Below are 20,913 nucleotides of genomic sequence, written 5' to 3'. Positions count from 1 at the left end.
TGAAATTTATTATGTGCCTACTTTATTTTTGTCTTAGTCTGTTCTGCATAGGTAAATGTTTGGATTATTTTACCAAGCTGACTGGCCGATATCAATGTTACCAGACTACTGGGTAGAATTATTAATAATGAAAGCTAATGTTTTGTGGTTTGCATAGTCGCATTGTTTTTGTCTCCACTTAGACAAAATTATAAACTGGTCTTTTTCTTTTTTTTTTTTTTGCCTTGTTTCACCACAGTCACAGAGTGACCCTCTCTGATTAGTTGGTGTTCGATAGGAAAATCATAGCCTAGTTGTGAATGTCAAGCTGTCTCCCAACACTGGGGTGTAGCTGTGTCAGATCAGTCCCTGGATGTCAGGGATGATTTTCTCATGACTATTAGATCTGGCTAAAAATGCATATTAAATAGTAGTGTCAGTGAACTGACCCTTTAGATGAATATTTTCCCTTCTTTTTTTTCAGTGACCAATTATTGATGTTTTTCTCCATAAAAGTTATTCTAGCTTAAGACCAAAATAATTTAGAGGAGTTAATATAATTAAAATACAGCAGTTCTTCCTTATATGCCATAGGTAGTTTCAGTTACCAAGGGTTAAACATGATCTTGAGGCAGGAGAACAGGGTCTGGAGGCAGGGAACCTAAGGCTGATTCATGATGACTTCCTAGAGCTAAATCAAAAGGAAAACCCCAACTTCCCACATCTAAGTAACAAAAGGACCCAAAGCTACTCCCTTTGCAAACCCCTCTTTTTTTCTGCGTGGCAGATAGAAAATTGAAAGTATCTCTGCTTGGTAGCTTTCTGCAACCAATCAGACGTTTGCGTAGGAGTGTAACTTTGTAACTTCGATTCAGCCTCCAATTGGTTGTTTTTCACAACCAATCAGACTGATTGTGTGCTAGTACTTCATTTACATAAGGTGTACACCAAGTAACCAATGGGAAACCTCCAGAGGGTATTTAAACCCTAGAAAATTCTGTAAGGTGGCTCTTGAGCCCCTATGCTCAGGTGGTTCCCACGCTGTGGCCTGTACTTTTGTTTTCAGTAAATCTCTGCTTTTGTTGCTTCATTCTTTCCTTGCTTTGCTTGTGTGCTTTGTCCAGTTCTTTGTTCAAAACACCAAGAACCTGGACACCTTCCACCGGTAACAATCTGAAAATATTAAAAAGAAAATTCCAGAAATATTCATAAGTTTTAAATTGCATGCCAAAGTAGCATGATGAAATCTCATGCCATCCACCTGGGATGTGAATCCTCCCTCCCACCTGGGACATGAATCCTCTGTTTATCTAGCATATCCATGCAATAGACATTACTCTTTTGTTAGTCACTTAGGAGCCATCACAGTTATCAGATGGACTGTTGCACTATCACAGTGCCCTTATTTTACTTCTATTACAATATATTGTTATAATTGTTCTATTTTATTATTAGGTATTCCTCCTAATCTCCTACTGTGCCTAATTTATAAATTAAGCTTTGTCATAGGTATATAGGAATTGGAAAAAAATAGTATATATAGGTTTTGGTATTTTCCAGGGTTTCAAGCATCCACTGAGGGTTTTGGAATGTATCTCCAAGGATAAAGGGAGTGGGGGGCTCTTGTATACTTTTAAAAAATCACGATTTTACTGTTACAATTTTTATAGACTATCAATCTTAAAAATTTCAACAAAGTCTTTGTTTTTCTATTTACTTTAGAAGCCATTTTCTGGCAGTGGAAAATTTCTGGTTAGGCATTTCCTAAACTATATTTTTTAACTTAATAGTAGTTATTCTTTGTTATTAGTAGGCATCTCCACCACTCAAAAGATACCTGTGATCAAATTTAAGGTTGAGAAATATTGTCTCTACATGGGATAGTTAGAGTGTATTATTAATGACTCTAACAAGTTAAGAAACAAACACATTTGTTTAAATGGTTCCAACAGTCAATTGTCTTCATCAGATTTATTTCCTGTAGAAAACATGCAGTTTGAGACTTACTATAGCGATCATAGAATAAACTGAAAGTTCATTGTTGCGCTGATCTTTAAATTTCACAATATAAATATCCATTTATGGTTAAGTGCTCTTTGATATAAAGTTTGGATTTTTCTATGATAGACATTTATATTCAATACCAATCACAAAAATTATCCTAATGTCAAAAAGCACTTACTGTGTGATAGGAAATTATCAGATTTTATTTACAATCCCTTTGAATCTAATTCAAAGGGATTGGTTTAGATTTTCTGAAATGTGCGAATATTTGAGTGATTTGAGTGCCAACACACATACACCACATATGTATGTGTGGTGAAGGAGCATAGCAGATGAAAATGGACATGTAGACAATTACATTATAAAAAGATGATGACTTTATCCAAGTCATATATAAACAGGACTCAAGGAGAAAAGCACTTATGTCACTTTGGTATGTTTAGGGATGGTGTCACACAATAGAGGGGAGCATCCAAAGTAAGAATTGAAAGATGAGTTCAATGACTTGTTCAGTGACTAAGCTAAACAAGGGCAATTTGTAAAGGTTTGTTTGGTGGCTAAAAAGAACATGAAAATAGGAAGTTCAAGAGAATGGAGAAGAGTTAGAAATAACACATTTTGGAGTGTTTGCTAAATAATTTATTAAACTGAAAATTCATCTGAGAAATAGACACCTCTTTTAAAAATTTTTTAATATAAAAATAAAGGTGAGGTCTCACTGTGTTGTCCAGACTGGTCCCAGACTCCTGGCTATAAGTGATCCTCTTGCCTTGGCCTCCCAAAGTGTTGGGATTACAGGTGTGAGCCACTGCATCCAACCCATATGTGCCTTCTTGACATTAAACCCAAATATTTTGTTTTTTAAATGTTTGTAGTATAGATTTTAAAAGACTAGGGAGCAATTTGAAGATGGATTTGTTGTATTAGATTGAGCTCATTCTAAAAGGGCCTTAGGGAGAGGGTGGGGAGCAATGAGGGCAGGAATAAAGAAATGGAATACTGTTTTCCAGTAACCTTGAGGACGGACACCATGTCTGTCTGGCACGTCCTAGTTTGATCAGTGTCTCTTAGTGAGTGTTAAGATAGTATTTTTTGGGCCGCGTACGGTGGCTCACACCTGTAATCCCAGCACTTTGGGAGGCCAAGGCGGGCAGATCACCTGAGGTTGGGAGTTCCAGACCAGCCTGATCAACATGGAGAAACCATGTCTCTACTAAAAACACAAAATTAGCTGGGCATGGTGGCACATGCCTGTGATCCCAGCTACTCAGGAGGCTGAGGCAGGAGAATCACTTGAACCCGGGAGGTGGAGGTTGTAGTGAGCCGAGATTGCGCCATTGCACTCCAGCCTGGGCAACCAGAGCGAAAATCTATCTCAAAAAAAAAAAAAGAGGATTTTTTGAATTACAGTATTCGAAACAATTTTTTTTTTTTTTTTTTTTAAGACAGTCTCACACTATTGCCCAGGCTGGAGTGCAATGGCACAATCTCGGCTCACTGCAACCTCTGCCTCCCTAGTTCAAGCGATTCTCCTGCCTCAGCCTCCTGAGTAGCTGGGATTACAGGCACCCACCACCACGCCTGGCTCATTTTTTGTATTTGTTTTTTAGCAGAGACGGAGTTTCAGTATGTTGGCCAGGCTGGTCTGGAACTCCTGACCTTGTGATCCGCCCACCTCGGCCTCCCAAAGTGCTGGGATTACAGGTATGAGCCACTGTGCCCGGCCCAAAACAATATTTTAATCAGAAGAAATTAATAAAATATCACAATCTTTCCCTTTTGTTAGTAAGATAGTGCTTTGATAATGTCTGTTTTTTGTTTGTTTGTTTGTTTGTTTTGCTTAAAGAGACAGGGTTGCACTCTGTTGCCCAGGATGAAGTGCAGTGGTGCGATCATAGTTCGCTGCAACCTTGAACTCCTGGGCTCAAGCAGTCCTTCTGCCTCAGCCTCCTGAGTGACTAGGGGACTACAGTCACATGCCTCTGTGCCTGGCTAATTTTTATTTCATTATTTTTGTAGAGATGGGTGTCTTGCTAAGTTGCCCAGGCTGGTCTTAAACTCCTGGCCTTAACTGATCCACCCACCTTAGCCCCACAACATGCTGGGATTACAGGCATGAACCCCTGTACCTAGCCTGCAAATAAATTTTTGTGTGAGCCTCAAATTATGGTCAGGATAGAGATAGACTGTTACCATTTTCATAGCCCTTCATATATCGTCTAGATTGCCTATTATCTGAAACAGTGCAAATAAACTATAATGTACATTTAGATATAACGTGAGCAACAAAAATGAAAATAATTTCTCTTCAAGGCTTTACATTATCTTTGTTCTACCATTTGCTTCAGTTTAGGGAGAAGGACTTCACGGAAGTCTTTCAGGGGGTCAATGTAAAAGAACTTTCACAGAAATATTTATGTACATTTTTAAGAAATAACAGGCATGACAGTAATTTCCTTGGGGAAAAATGTTTAATATCACCATACTCAGAATACATTTTTTTGAATATGCAATTATTTAGTATAAATTACAAAATCCTCAATTTTAGAAAGTTTCCAACTGTCTAAATATCAGAAGAATCCAATATTTTGGTACAAAGATGAACCATTTCCTATATTATAGCAAAATTAAAATCTACCCGTATTCTAATATTGAGAAATGAGATAAAACACAATATTATAAAGTCTACTTAGAAAAGATCAAGTGACCTCAAAGACTTTACTATTTTCATATTTTAAGACACATGATTTATCCTATTTTAGTAACCTGGTTCATATGTTAAACAAAGGATAATGTGAACAGCAGAGAGGATTTGTTGGCAGATGATCTATGTTCAATCTAGAACTATCTAGATCACAGACATTTCTATTCCTTGTGCAAGTTGGCACATAGTAAATGCCAGAATGAATAAATAAATTGCATTAACAAAGATGTCTTCATGTGTAAATCAGAGATAATACCACCTACCACACAGAATGTAAGGGAAAAGAGAACAAATAAGTACCAAAGTGCTTTATACGATTCTGAGTTATTTTAAAAATCTGTGTTAATAGGTTTGTTATTTTGCACGAAATATCAAATTTCAAATGAACTCCAGTACTGGATTTCGATGTAGTGTTTTATTTATAGCTATGTTTTCCTTTTAACAAAGATACCATTAACAACACATTTTTTCAGTGTTCATTTTAAAGGGTAAAAATGTTGTCTTATAGGTCATTCAATAAAACACCGTAATTCAGGTCAAATGCCAATGTCCTTGTACCTCCTTTGCTAAGTCAATATAAGGAGGAATCTGTTTTGTTTCAAAACAAAAGCACTTGATTATAAAAAGGTCTACAGTTTATAGTTCTTACTGAATTCCAATTCAACAGCATTTACCAAAGGACTTTACAGCTATTTCTTTTGTAGCATTTATCATATTGTATTATAAATATTACTTGTTTCTCTCGGGAGATAGAGCAACTTGAGGGCAGAAAATAATGTCATATTCCTTTTTATATCAAGTACCTAGCCTTTGGCTGGTTCTTTGTAGAGGTTGGTACCCAGTAGACAGAGAACAAATGAATAGAAGATCTGTGTTTTGACCGGGAGAGGAAAAAAAAACTATTATAATTTCAGTTAGTTTTATGGTCAGAGTGATTAAAAAAAAACCTATCAAACTGAAAGCAGCATTTTAATAGACTCCTTTTAGGTTTTTCTCTGTGAATCAAGCTAGTTTTAAGGTAGACAAATGTATGTTAATAAAACAATTTGATGCAAAGAGTTTGGACCATGTTGTCAGGACAGTAAAATGAAAATGATGGAGAAAACACAGAAAAGTTTACTCTAAAATTATTGAGTAGTAGTTTAATACTGTCAGGTAATAATGAATGAAGATGAAGTAACCTTGTCAAAAAGTTGTTGTATTTTACAATATTTTATTTTTATGATTTTTAAAATTTATTAAGGTTTCAAGGTATTATTGTAGATGGGAACTGGACTACATAAATAAGTGTTTTGTATCTGGGGTGAAGGGTGAACCACATCAGAGTGGTTATACTTGGAAAAAATAGTTTTTATTAAAATGATTATTTGTCCAGCTTATTTTGAGTTATAAAATAGATATGGTCAGTGAATGTTTGATGATGATTATATGTTGGCAAAAAGTTATTTGAAACCATACTAGAAAAAAATAAATATGTAATGACAATTCCAAGGAACTACATCGAATACTTAAGATAAAGATAAAATAACTAGCAAGATTTATAACATTCACAAAAAGATTTTCATAAATATCTGTTTTAAATACCCCATGGGCATTCTAAGAGACTTTTCCTACCTTTGCATTTCCTTGGGAGGCATTCCTTAGTAAAAAGAGTGCTAATACTATAAAAGAATTGTTACTAGGAGCCAAGCAAATGCAATCCTAAATAGCAAAAAAATGGAATTTTAAAAAAAATCATAAAGTAGCTATTACTTTACAGGAAAGATTTACAGCAATTTATGACTTGGTTTATGCTACCTTTGTATGTTAGTATCACAAGCTTGAATTAAATAAGTTGAGTTAAATAACTTGATTCTCTATTAACAAATTTTTACATGATTTCAACAAAGCTGTTTGAAGCAAAGGGTTCCTATTAAATATTAGTGAAATAAAGCAAACCCTTTAATTGTTCAAGTGGCAATGATAAGAATAGTTCTGAACTTTTATTTTGTAAAATAATTAGCATTTGCATACCACTATCACAGACATACACATATTTCTATAGGGAACATTTAATTTCCCTTATGCACTATGGTTGCTTTATTTGTTTTTGTTGTTGCTGTTTTAGAGACAGGAGTCTCACTCCATCGCCCAGGCTGGAGTGCAGTGGTGCAATCATAGCTCACTATAGCCTCAACCTCCTAGGTTCAATTGATCTTCCCACCTTAGCTTCCCAAGTAGCTGGGAACACAGGCATGCTGGTTGCTCTATTTCACTCACTAAAAAAGGAGCTAAAAAGCAAGCTGATGTCTAAGATAAACTGATGCCATTTTAAGTTATCAATACAAAGTGTGAAGATATAAGTAGTTTCCTGTGATTAAATTTTACTGTGGGTTTATGAAGAGGAAAAAAAAAAGCCCACTATATTGATATGCTATTTCTGAGGTATAGCATACATTTGGAAAGTAGTTAAAAAGAAAACAAAAAACCTTAGGAGTTCTGGTTATCAACAAATATGGAAGCACCAATTTTGAAGTTGGAAATGTAAGATTTTTATTATGAGAAAAAGAGTAGTATACATTTATCTAAGCTAGGTCCTGAACTCTGAATTATTTTACAACACTTACTTAGGTGAATATTATCAGCTACTAGATTTTACTAGTTTAAAGTACTTGAGGCCTTACCTAGTTTGGATGACTCAATGGTACTTCACATTCAAATATTTTCAAAATATTTTACAACCTATTTTAAAATCTAATATTCTCATGAGAGAGGCCATGATAAGCTCACTTTTACTGGTAAAACAAAATATAGAAAGTTTTAATTTAAAAACTTGCCCTGTACCTTTTCTATAAATTTTTCAAATCACAGTGCCAATTATAATTTAATTAATACAAAACCCAGCAGTTTTAAGGTCATGTTAAATGTTGGTTAACTCTTATTTAGCATCTTATTTAGAATGCAATATGCCAACTTTGGTACAGGAAAAAATTCTTCTCTAATGTAAGTTAAACATATTATCATAAGCTGTTCTTTTAACAGTAGTTTAAAAAGACAAAAACAAAAAACACCTTTCAAACATACAATTTATTAGCAAAATTTTTAAGTCCGTAATTCTAATGTAAGGCACTTCCACTCATTTTCAAATAAAATTTCCATACAAAGTTTTTTATTCTTTTGTAATCAAGTCTTCACAAATTATGCAGTAATGTTACTTCAAGTAAAACTTTATTAAATAATGAATTTTGGCATAAGTGCCATAATTATCTTTACTTCTGAAAAGAATGAAGGATAGCCATCAAGCTCTGTGCAAGCTAAATTTAAATGAAGGTACTCTTGGTCTGTTTTAGATTTAGACTTGGCAGTGTTTTATCTTGTTGATTTTGTTCAAGGATCTTAAAATCTTCCAAAGGAAGACTGCTTAAGGCAGTTGGTAACATGTGTTCTGATGTACCTTTAGGTAATACACTATTTGCTTCTAAATTCTTTACCAAACACGTGGCTTTGATCCATCTTCGAGTTGCTCTGCGTTCCTTTTGTAGGCAAGTTTTCATTTTTCTTCTTAAGCTTGCTATTTCTTTTTCCAGTTTAACGATCCTCTTTTTTGCCTCCATAGGATTCCTAAAGGCATAGCTGTGTTCAAGTAGTACTTGCTGACTACTAATGTTTGATTTTAAATTAGATGGTCCAGCTGGGGAACAACTGTTGTTTTTCTTCAAAAGATTCCTTGACTTGAGTTTCTGAGCCGAATAAAATTAGAGGGTTGAACATAAATTATGAAATATCACAAATAAGCACATAGTGTCCAGTTTTGGATAACAGAGTATTTAAACTGCTCTTTTAAAAGTCAATTTTAAAACTTTAATAGGAAACAGCAGCAGCCATCTCATGTAATCCAAGATTAAGTTTTTTAACTGGTTGAATTAACTCTAGTCACCTATTTCTTTTTGTCCCATATCCAGAGAGATTCAAACACTGATTTGGAAATAGACAATGGGCATCCAAGGTTTCTTCCAAATTATTGACTCTGATTCTATAGAGACTTTAAAGATCCTTTGTAATTTACTAAGGTCAATTTAGAATATATGTAGGTATTATTTATGATATTAATTTGATCCCCTTTTAATTAAATACCCTTTTCTCAATTTGATGAATATTTTAGACTCAGGGTCCTACTTAATGAAAACTGAAGGATCTGTAGAAATATATTCTTAAGTACCAAGCTTCTAAACAGATTTACCTATTAATTTTTGATGGTTACATCTTCAAGGATTTAAAATCTGGCTAGGAACATTTGCCAAAATCAGGAGACTTTTTTTGCTTTTATCTCTTTCATTCAAATGGTCATCAAGTCCTATTAATTCTACCCACTAAATATTCCTACCATGAATCCTCTCCTCTCCGTCATTCTTTTTTTTTCCTTTCTCTGTTCCACAATAAGGCTGAACACTGTCATTCTTAATGTCACTACTTACACTGGGCCCGTATCATATCTGTTCTGACTATATTATTCTTTATTGATCTCTCCACTTCATTTTGATCCTCATTAATCCACATTCTGCCATGAGAATAATTTTTCTAGAATATTTGGCTTTTCTATTCTGGCCAAATTATTCTTTGCCTATCTATTATCTAAAGGAAAAATAAATATTTACATGGCATACTATACAATTTAGCATCTCACCCCATTCTGCAATTTACCATCTGGATTTATACTCCAGCAATACTAAGCCACTGAGAGTTTCCAGATTATATCATATCCTCATAAGTCTGTGTCTTTAATTCATTAAACATTTATTGAAACACATACTGTGCATTCCTGGGGACACAACACTGAACAAATAAGACGATATGGTTCCTATCCTCATGAAACCTACAGTTAGTCCCTCTGCCTAGGGAATTGACAGGGACTCTTTTTTGATCTTTGTATCTCTAGCACTGAGCTTAGATTCTGGCATAATGGAAAGTTTAGTTGTATTTATTAACTAAATAAATTATCAAAATGTCAAAAATAAGGTACATTTCAAATTCAGTAAGTATTTGAGTATATACTATGTCCCAGGCACTGTTTGAGGTGCTGAGGAGCTTTTCTAACATCAGTGGTAATTAGCTTACCACAACCTCGTCTCCCATTCAGATAATAACTCATATACATTTAAAAGTTTAACTGTTACAAACAAGAGAAACAGTAGTTTTTCCCTCAGAGGAAAACATGTTTGTCCTCCCTTTCAAAGCTAAACTATTTGTGTTCATTTTACCCTTTCTTACTCTTGGTGACCCTGTCTTTCCCAGCTAGGTTTTCCTCTCTGGTCAGATCTTCCCTAACTAGATAAAACATTGTTTTAAGTCATTCATCTTATACCTTTATTCTTTCTTTTTTTTATTTTACTTTTTTTGCTTCATTTTTTCTTCATTCTTTCCTTTTAAATATCACTTGCTAACATTTCCTACTCACCCCTCAACCCACTCCTTTTTGTTCTCATTATGCAACTGTAATTATTCTGTGCAAAGCCAAGGTCCCTTTCCTCTATTTTAAATTCCCAAGGCTTCAAAAGCCCACCCTGAATGCTCAAGCTCTCTGAAGATTTCTGTCATGCCTGCCTCCCTCTGAACTTACATTCTTTGGTGTAATTCTGGCTGTGTGCTCTTAAAGTACTTTGCACATGTTATTTGTACGTCATTTTAAAATCAAAGCACAGTGATGCTGGAGGTTTCATTACTCATATGATTTTTCAGTTTTACCAATGGTGCAATTATTAATAATAATTGGTAATAATGTCAAATTCCAATATAGTAAAACAATTTGGATTGGGGAAAGAATATTGGAGTCAGGAGACCCAAACTCTGATTCTAGCCTGTACCTTTACTGTACAAGAGGAAGGTCTGCAACTTTTTTGAGGCATATCACTATAAATGAATTTCAGTTAATAACTGCATAAACAAAAAGGAATGGGTTCTAAAAATGGTTTTAACAAAAGGAGAGTAACATTACCTACCATAGACTTTATATGGGTACAAAAATCAAAAATGGTTGGAACAGCATCCATTTTAAGTCGTCGAGTTTGTCCTGTTAGGTCAAAACAGGAGGCTTCAAAGTGCTTTGAACAAAGAAAAGTGTGTTTTCCTGGCACAAAATTTTTGCGCCTAACCAGGCGAACCCATTCTTTTCTTCTTTTAGGATCCAAAGGAAACCTTAAAAAAAAAAAATGCAACTCAAATTCCAACTATCATAATTCTGGCTGCACCTAAATGATTAAAAGAAATTTCGAAGATGATTAAAAGTGTGTCCCATTTACATAAAGAATTTTAAACTCACAATATCCAGACACTGGAACAGAAACCAATTCATGGTAATGTTTTATAAGTTTGAAAAACTTAGTTAAAAACTGACTTGAGTCGTTTATTTTTCAGGGCTTTTAAAAAGAGACATTTCTTCCCAATTAGCCCTTAATCTGGGCAGTAAATAAAACATGACTAAACTGATTTAAATCAAGTTTAAGTAGAACCATTATAAGCGGGAGTAATTTCACCACGCTTTAATCTGCTGCTGATATATGTAGTCAAGAAAAATCAGATATCTAAAGATTAAATTTTGTCAAGGAAAGCCTAGGCAGATTCTGGTACTCCTTCGTCTATGTCCCATCATTATGACACTTACCACATTGTTTTGTAATTTTTCCATTTTAATTTCCAGTGACATAAAGATTATAAATTTCTTGAGAACAGGGATCATTATATCTTGTCATGTATTTATCTTTGACACTTAGCACAATGGTTTGCAAACAGTAGGGATTCAACAAAATTTGCTAAATTAATACAAATACAGAGTAATAATATACTGTATGTAGTTAACAGCAAATATTTTTAAAAAGTCAACTCTTTAATTATGTAGTGCAGCAGAAAGTAAACTTACAAAAAGGTAAAATGCTTTGTAGCAATGTTTTTCCTTTCATATTTCAAATATAAAATACAGTTGACCCTTTAACAACATAGGTTTGAACTACACAGGTCCAATTATATGTGTATTTTTTTCAATAAATATATTTGAATTTGAAACAATTGGAAAAAACTTGCAGACAAACCATGTAGCCTGGAAACATCAAAAAAATTAAGAAAAAGGTATGTCATTAATACATAAAATATATGTAGATACCAGTCTATTTTATCATTTACTACCATGAAATATACACATACTAGTCTATTTTGTCATTTACTACCGTGAAATGTACACAGATTTTTGAAAGTTAAAATTATCAAAATTTACAGAGCCCACACATGGCATCATTCAGTCCAGAAGAATGTAAACAAATGCAAAGATGCAGTATAATAATAACTGCATAAAACCAACTGTAGTACATACTGTACCACTGTAATAATTTCATAGCCATCTTCTATTGCAGTGAGCTCAATAAGTGTTGTGAGTACCCACTTAAAGTGCCATGTGATGCTAATTATCTCTGTCTAAGCAATTTGTCTCTCCAGTAAGTTGTGTATCATGGCAGAAAGTGATCTCTCGCAGTTCTTGCATATTTTTCATTGTATTTAGTGCAATACCATAAACCTTAAATAATACCATGATACCCATATGAAGTGCCATTAGTGATGATGGATGTGCTCTAAGAAGCAGAGTCATGACAATACAAGAAAAAGTTGAATTGCTTGAGAGAGAGATATATATATATGCCCCGTAGATTTAGGTCTGCAGCTGTTGTTGCCTGCCATTTCAAAATAAATAAATCCAGGACCATTGTAAAAAAAAAAAAAAATCATCAAGCTGTTGCTACAGCTGTGCCAGCAGGTACAAAAACCTTGCACTTTTTGTGAAATATCTTTCTATTCTGTATTGGAAATACAGCTTTTATGTGAGTACACAATTGCTGTAAGAAAGCCATACCTATATTCCAGGACTAGAGGTAGTTTTTTTTAAGAAAGAAAATTTTTTTAGAAAAATCATATTAGAGTTTATATAGAACTCTGGAGAAAAAGTGACATTGTTATATGATAAAACAAAAGGAAGGTGAATGATCTGAAGCTGCAAATTTAATGCCATCAGAGGATGTTTGATAATTTTAGAAAGAGGTTTGGCTTAAAAAATGTCAAGATAACAGAGAAACAGCTTCTGCTGACCAAGAGGCTGCAGATGTTCCCAGATTCCATTAAGATCATTCAAGAGAAAGGCTATCTGTCTGAACAGGTTTATGATGCAGGCAAAAGTGCCCTTTCTTGGAAAAAATGCCACAAAGGATATGTATTAGTAAGGAAGAGAAGCAAACATCAGGACTTAAGGCAAGAAGGGATAGGCTAACACTGTTTTGTACAAATGCAGTTGGGTTTATATCAGTTCTGCCCTTATCTACAAACCTGCTAAACCCTGAGCCTTGAAAAGGAAAGATAAACACCAGCTGCCAGTCTTTTTGTTGTAAAATGAGAAGGCTGGGACAATGAGAACCCTTTTTCTGGATTGGTTCCATTGAATTTAGGAAGTACGCTGCCAGTAAGGTACTGCCTTTCAAAGTTCTTTCCATTTTGGACAATGCCCCTGGCCACCAAGATCCAGTCCGACACAGAAGGTGTCAAAGTGGTCTATTTGTCCTCAAACTCAATGTCTTTAATTCAACTTCTAGATGAAAGGGTCACAAGTTTTAAGGATCATTACACATGGTACTCTATGGAAAGGATTGCCAACGCTATGGAAGAAAACCCCAACAAAGATAGAAAACATCATGAAAGTATGCAAGGACTGCACCATTGAAAATTGTTACAGAAAAAGTGGTGAAAGACACCTAGCCCAAAACAATAAATTCCTGCTAAAGAAAAGTGTGTGTGTATGTTGTGCATGACCTCACAGTCTTTCTGACAGAGCTGATAAGGGAAATCATGAAAGAGATTGTTGATATGGCAGAAAAGGTGGGCAGTGACAGGTTTCAAGATATGGATCTTAAAGAAATTCAAGAGCTGATTTAAGACACCACACCAGAGGAATTAACAGAAGACAGCTTGATGGAGTTGAGTGCCTCTGAACCACTGCCAGATGATGAGGAAGAAGTTGTAGAAGCAGCAATGCCAGAAAAATTGACATTAGAAAATCTGGCAGAAGGGTTCTGATTATTCAAGACTGCTTTTGACTTCTTTTATGACATGGACCCTTCTATAATAGAGTCACTGAAACTAAAGCAAACAGGGAAGAAGGATTGGTACAATATAGAACCATTTTTAGAGAAATGAAAAAGAGTAAGACAGAAATTATGATGTATTACCATAAAGTTAGACCGAGCGTGCCTGCCTTTCCTGCCTCCCCTTCCACCTCTTTCACCTTTGCCATGCCTGAGGCAGCAAAACCAACCCCCTTCTTCCTCCTCCTCCTCAGCCTACTCAATGTGAAGATGACAAGGATGAAGACCTTTATAGTGATCCACTTCCACTTAATCAATAGTAAATATATTTTTTCTTAATTTTTTTTTTTTTTGAGACAGTTTTGATCTTGTTGCCCACGCTGGAGTGAATGGTGCCATCTCAGCTCCCTGCAACCTCCACCTCCCAGGTTCAAGTGATTCTCCTGCCTCGGCCTCCTGAGTAGCTGGGATTACAGCCGCCTGCCACCACGCCTGCTTAATTTTTGTATTTTTAATAGAGACGGGGTTTCACCATGTTGGCCAGGCTGGTCTTGAACTCCTGACCTCAGGTGACCCACCTGCTTCGGCCTCCCAAAATGTTGGGATTACAGGGGTGAGCCACCATGCCCGGCAGGATTTTCTTTATAACATTTTCTTTTCTCTGGCTTACTTTATTGTAAGAATACTGTATAGAACACATATAACATAAAAAATATGTGTTGATTGTTTACGTTATTGGTTAAGGCTATTAGTTGAATTTTTGGAGAATCAAAAGTCATCCTCCGATTTTCAACTGTGTGGTGAAGGAGCTTCTGCACCCCTAAACCCTGCATTGTTCAAGGGTCAACTGTATACTGATATGCATCCAGTGTGTACCTATTAAGGAAGAGACAAATATAAGGGGCTGTCTCTAAAAATTCTACTGGTAACTTGGAAATATAAGAATCAACATTCACATGTAGTAAGTTTGTGTAAAACTCTTTAGTTTGACTACATTATCCTTTAAATATTAATTATGAAATGACTAGTGTTTAAAAAGAACCACAAAATCCAAGTTAGAAGATCATGTGGTTCAGAAGCCCCAAATGCAGCCTCATTAGGTAACAGCTTTGGGTATATCGCATATACTAGGTTTGCTAACACTACCAGCAATGAGGGGCACAAAGAAATGAATGTCTGGATTTAGTCAACACTCTCCCATCTTCTGTCTGTCCCCATCCCCCTCAACCCTATACGTACGCTGATCTGAAGATACTAACATCTGTATATCACTCCACAATTCACATATGCATTTTTTCTATTTTACAAGAAAATAGAGTTGTTTTTTTTTTTTGAGACGGAGTTTCGCTCTTGTTGCCGAGGCTGGAGTGCAGTGGCAGGATCTCAGCTCACTGCAACCTCTGCCTCCCAGGTTCAAGTGATTCTCCTGCCTCAGCCTCCCCAGTAGCTAGGATTACAGGCGCCCGCCACACCTGGCTAATTTTTTTTCTGTATTTTTAGTAGAGATGGTGTTTCCTATGTTGGCCAGGCTGGTCTCAAACTCTTGACCTCAGGTAATCCACCTGCCTCGGCCTCCCAAAGTGCTAGGATTACAGGCATGAGCCACCGCACCTGGCTGAATAATTTTCTGATAACGTATTTACTCTGCCTAGCCCCACCTCTTAATGACAATCTAGTCTCATTTCAAAGATCTCTGTCCCAGTATTTGACGGTTTGGAAATAATTCCTAAAGGCTAAGCTAAAAATCAGGCTTTAGACACATTTCTTCTTGTCAGGGCCTCGATAGAGACTCAGAATAAATAAGTACTATCATTGTATTATTATTTGTATAAGACTCTTCCACTATAAGACTGTCTTTCAGATATTATTTTTCAGGTCCTTAATTCTCTTTTAAAGCTCTTTTTAAAACTAGATCCTTAATTAGGAAATCAATGCCTTGAATCAAATCTTAAGTTGACCAAATTCTACTTAAGACTGTTTAGGAATCCTATCTTATTAAGGAAGTTTTCCATGATCAGAGGACTGGGTTAGATGTTGCTATAGCACTGATATCACAGTTTTTTGTTTACTTTTCTATCTTTCCCACTGGACTGTAAGTTTTTCTAGGGAAGGAGCTGTGTTTTTCACTGCTTTGTCCCTGGGTCTAGCATAGTATCTAGCATAGTACCTGTTAAGCACTCAATGAACTTTTCTGAATCAATGAATGAATGAACTAATGGGGTTAACTTGGCACTACTAGTCTTTAGATTTTCTGTGCTGAATATGAATAATCAATGATTTTATATTTAATTTTGGTGTAATGTTTTTGTACAGCACTAACCTTGATCATGTTTTGGATGTGTTGTTTGGATTTTTCTCAGCACATTCAAAGGGTGGGAGATATAGCCCAGAAGCTAAATTTAAGTTCACCTTAATTTAATAATAAATCTTCACATAAATACAATAAAATTAATATGATAGTAACAGGATATATTCCTATCTAGCAGTAATAGAACCAGGCTCTTATAAATATTTGATGTTTTGGAAAATCACTCAGTAGTTTAAACAGTGCTATTCTGTGTGCATCTTCAATAATTAGTTGAATGCCTCGTACATTCCAAGCACTGTCCTAGGCACTGAAGACACAGTAGGAAACAAAATAGACATAGGACTTCTCTTCCATGAGTGTATACTGTAATGGGGAAGGTAGGCAATCAAATAGCTGGATGCAATAGAATAGAGTGGCCACTGTCTCTGGACTCAAATCAGGGCACCAATCCTGGCTCCTTTGCATAATATCTGGGTGACTTCAGGCAAGTTAACCTTTTTAGGTCTCCTTTTTATCATATATAAATTGGGGATAAGAATGGCACTTAGTGTGGTCATAAGGATTAAATGAAAAAATGTCAGTAAATGCTTAGCCCAGTGCACAGTACATGCTAAATACTAAATAAATGCTATTTATTATTATAATAAAAGTAACTACAAGTGTCAATGAGTCTTATAAAAGGGTAAGTACAGGGTTGTGTGGAACCATAAAACAGGAAGAGCTAGTCTAGTCAGGAGGCCTTAAAAATTATAGGAATCAGCTAGAGAAGTTAGGGTGGGACAGTAGAGTGTTAAGAGTATCTTGGGGACAGAGAATAGTGTTATGAAACAATGCTGGAGGGCCTTCTAAGTCAAAGAGTAATTTTGAACCTTATCCACCTTATCCAAAATGGCAGTGGTAAGCCATTAAAAGGCTGAATTGTGAGAGCTGATTGTTAACAGAAAATCTGTGAGCCAGTTGTTAAACACAGTCATTATTAAAATTAAACTAATATAAAGTTGCAATTAAATAAATTAAAATGAAACGTAATCAATACCAAAACCCCCAAATTTCCTAGTGATTTTACTGTTACCTTTACTCTTAAGGTTGTCTGTTGTATCTGTATGGTGGAAATACTATAGAATAGTGTGAGACTGCACATCTCTTTCCAACTCCATAATCAGTGATGTCATATTGATAGCTTGAAACTAGACTTGGTAGTAGTATTTACATCATAGAAGGTGGGGAAACACTACAAATCAGGGCTTTCCCCCCCCCCCCCCGAGAACATTTATTAAATATTTAGCAACATACTATTGATTATAGAAGAGTGCCTACGAGTGCATGGATGGAAGCAGTGAGCCAGTTAAGAGCCTACTGTAATAATCTAATCAAGGGGTAATGGTGAGAAGTCAAGGGAGGAAGACTTCCAAGTTTCCAGATGGGTAGTATCTTCATTTACTGAGAAGCAGAGTACAGGAAGTGGGGGTAAGTTTGGGGAAGGGCAGTTTGTCAACATAGATAATGAATCTGGGTCACTAAAAGGAGACCAGAGAAATACTGAGTGGATACTTGGCCTATAGGTCTGGAACTCATTAAACAGAGATGGACTGGAGATACTGATTTGGGAGGCATCAACAAGTAGATGCTGAGACCACAGAACAGCTGAAATTATTCTGATATGAATGTGAAGACCTGGTTTAAGGAGTAGAGAGAAGAGTAGCAAAAGAGATTGAAGACAGGCCAAAAAAGTCAGAAGATAATCATAAAATTAGTGTCAATTAATTCAAAAGTAGAGAGTATTTCAAGGAGGAAATGATCACACATCATGAAAAATGAATGTAGAGAGACATAAAGGTCATGTTAGCAAGAGCAATTTCAGAAGATTACTGGGGAGACTTATGACTAGAGTTGGCTAAGAGGTAAGAGAGACAGTAAGTTTAGGCAAAATAACTTGCACATAGAGATACAGAAGTCTACTAATGGCCAGGCACGGTGGCTTACGCCTGGCCTCCCAGCACTTTGTGAGGCAGACGCAGGTGGATCACAAGGTCAGGAGTTCGAGACCAGCCTGGCCAATATGGTGAAACCCCATCTCTTCTAAAAAATATAAAAATTAGCCAGGTGTGTGGGCATGCCTGTAGTCCCAGCTATTCGGGAGGCTGAGGCAGGAGAATTGCTGGAACCCGCCAGGTGGAGGTTGCAGTGAGCCAAGATCGCACCATTGCACTCCAGCCTGCGTGACAGATTGACACTCTGTCTCAAAAAAAAAAAAGAAAAAGAAAAAAAAAGTCTACTAATGTCCCAGTAGAAAAGGAGTGAATCAATTAAACCTGGTCTGTATTTACAAAATAGGAATGTATTTTTATTATAATGAATACTATTTTAAGACCTAAATTTCTGAGGTTACACAAAAAATGTTAAATTCATAGTAGGCAAATTTTATGCATGTTATTGTACCACCATCCATCTCTTTTGTTTTGTTTTGTTTCTTGTTTTTTCTTGAGACAGGGTCTCACTGTATTGCCCAGGCTGGAGTACAGTGGCATGATCATGGCTCAGTGCAGCCTTAACTTTCCCAGTTCAGGTAGTCCTCCCACCTCAGCCTCCGGAGTAGCTGGGACTACAGGCATGCGTCACCACGGCCAGCTAATTTTTTGTATTTTTTTGTAGAGACGAGGTTTCACCATGTTGCCTAGGCTGGTCTCAAATTCCTGGGCTCAAGTGATCAGCCCGCCCTGGCCTCTCGAAGTGCTGGGATTACAGGTGTGAGCCACCACACTGGGTTAAACATTGTTATTGGTGTCCGGACTCCCCTCTCTCATCTATCCAATCAAATTACTAAATTCAGTAGTTTCTCCTTGAACATTTCTCAAATCTGTCCCCTCCCCTCCATTTCTACTCTAATATCACCCTAGTCTAGAAAATTGGGTGGACTTTCCTTGTTTTATTTACTACAGCTTCCTAACTAGTTTTTCTCTGTCAGCTCACACATTCCCTAATCCAATGCTGATTGTGCCAGCAACTGAGTAAAGGGTTTAGTTTAGTTGACATTGTAGCAAGATTTCCCTGTGAAGGAAAAAAATAGGTAAATTAATATTCTGTAATAAGTTCCTTTCTCATCAAGTTCATTCCCGATGATGCTTGACCAGCACTTTCAGTAACACTACGATTCTCTACACTGCAGCCAGAGGACTTTTTAATATGCAAATCTAATCGTGCCATTCTTTTTTAAACCCTCCATGGCTTCTCAAGTACTCTTAGGATAAAACAAAAAATACTTAAGTAGCATACAGGACCCAATCTGTCATCCTTTGGTCTCATTTGAAATGTCTCATCCTTTGAAAAGTGTTCTTTGACTTTCCAAGACTAAGTTAGCTCTCTGAATGTTTCTTCTGTGGCACTTAATTATTTATGTCTTTCTCCACCATTAAATTCTAAACTCCAGGAGGGTTAGAACTTTCTGGATCCTTAGCACAATGTCAGGTAATTAGGAACTCCGTACATATTTGATGGATGAATGAACAAAGCACTACATATGCATGAACTAGTTTAAAAACAGAAACATCACAAGATTTTTTTTAAGTGGCAGCTTTTAATAAAAGTACAGTTCGTAATAGTGAGGTAGGGAAAAAGGTCAAGGATATAATTTCTACATACTAACATCATATACGTTGTTAGGTATATAAAATATATAAAATCAGGACTGGTGTCACTTAACTTTTTAATGTGTCTTTTCTTCGGGCACGTGGCAGGCACTTGCAAAGAAGGTAAACGTTTACAGAGTACCTGTTATTTTCCAGGCATTGTTCAAAGTGCTTTCAAGAGTTCTGGTTTGACAGAACTAAAGAATTTTGATTTTTCTTCCAGCAAACAAAAGAAAACCTAGGTTCTTTTTATTACTCTATTGTAAGAACAGAAAGGTTATCTTTTGCACTTTAATTAACATCGCTTAATTCCATGGCTATCAAAGATGATTCAATTCCTCCGCAGAATTACTATGTGACTATTAGAAATCTAAATGCCTCCCATGTCAATTCATCTAGTGAGAATTTCCTAATTTTAACGGGAACACAGCAGGCTTTTACGGTGATTGCTGATTGAATGGGAAGATCTCTTTCTCCCTTACGGCGTCATTCATGTCAAGACCCGGTCTAACAGAGGAATAAAACAGTAGAAAATTACGATATCCTCCTGTTACTTTTTTTACTAAGGGGTAATGACCAAACAGTACTTGGATTTCTTTTAAAAAACGAGTAAAGCTTCCCCAAAAGCAGGGAATAATTGGGCAGATTTGAGAAACACAAAGGACATATGATGCTTCCCTGCTACCAGCTGGGAAAGTTATTAGAATTAGCAGAATCCTCCTGTTCCTTCCACACAAGCGATAGCCAGAATAGGAACTCCAGTTTCCGTCACCCCCACTCCCTGCCCAGGTTACCTGTGGAAGCTGATGTTAATGTGCTTGTTGTAGGTAGTGGCACAGCCCGCCGCGGCGCAATTGGTCGGCATTTCCCTTTCCCACTCATTCAGCGCCCTTAGGTCTCTACTGAGGCGCTGGCTGCTAAGCTTTCTTCTGGCAGAGGCTGAACAATCGAGGCAGGCGTGCCTTAATCGTGAGAGCTTAGTCGTGAGAGCGGAGTGGGAAGAAGGGGTGTGTATGTGGGGGCGGAGGCGAGGGACGGTCAGCCTTCCCTTTCTCTTTATTAATATGGCCGACTAGAGCCCACAGAACTGGCCCTCCTGGAGCTCTAGTCGCCTTCGCTTGACTTCACCAACATGGCGGACACAACCCGTTCTTTCTCCCCGCCCCCAAGAGGGAGCGGATCTACTGCGTTTCTTTGGCA

The 20,913-nt window shown here is 36.4% G+C and overlaps 1 protein-coding gene across 1 annotated transcript; it reads right to left on the bottom strand.

Moving 5' to 3' along the window:
* Positions 1-4,440: 4,440 nt before the first annotated feature.
* THAP2 (THAP domain containing 2) lies at positions 4,441-20,787 on the bottom strand. Its single transcript, NM_001159752.1, is given in 3 exon segments — positions 4,441-8,406; positions 10,663-10,858; positions 20,508-20,787. Coding segments are annotated over 3 exon segments (687 nt in total). The 5' UTR covers positions 20,579-20,787; the 3' UTR covers positions 4,441-7,986.
* Positions 20,788-20,913: the final 126 nt, after the last annotated feature.

The sequence above is a fragment of the Pongo abelii genome, chromosome 10 (genome assembly GCF_028885655.2).
Source record: "Pongo abelii isolate AG06213 chromosome 10, NHGRI_mPonAbe1-v2.0_pri, whole genome shotgun sequence".
Classification (NCBI taxonomy): Eukaryota; Metazoa; Chordata; class Mammalia; order Primates; family Hominidae; genus Pongo; species Pongo abelii.
This window is presented reverse-complemented; position numbering and strand designations above follow the sequence as displayed.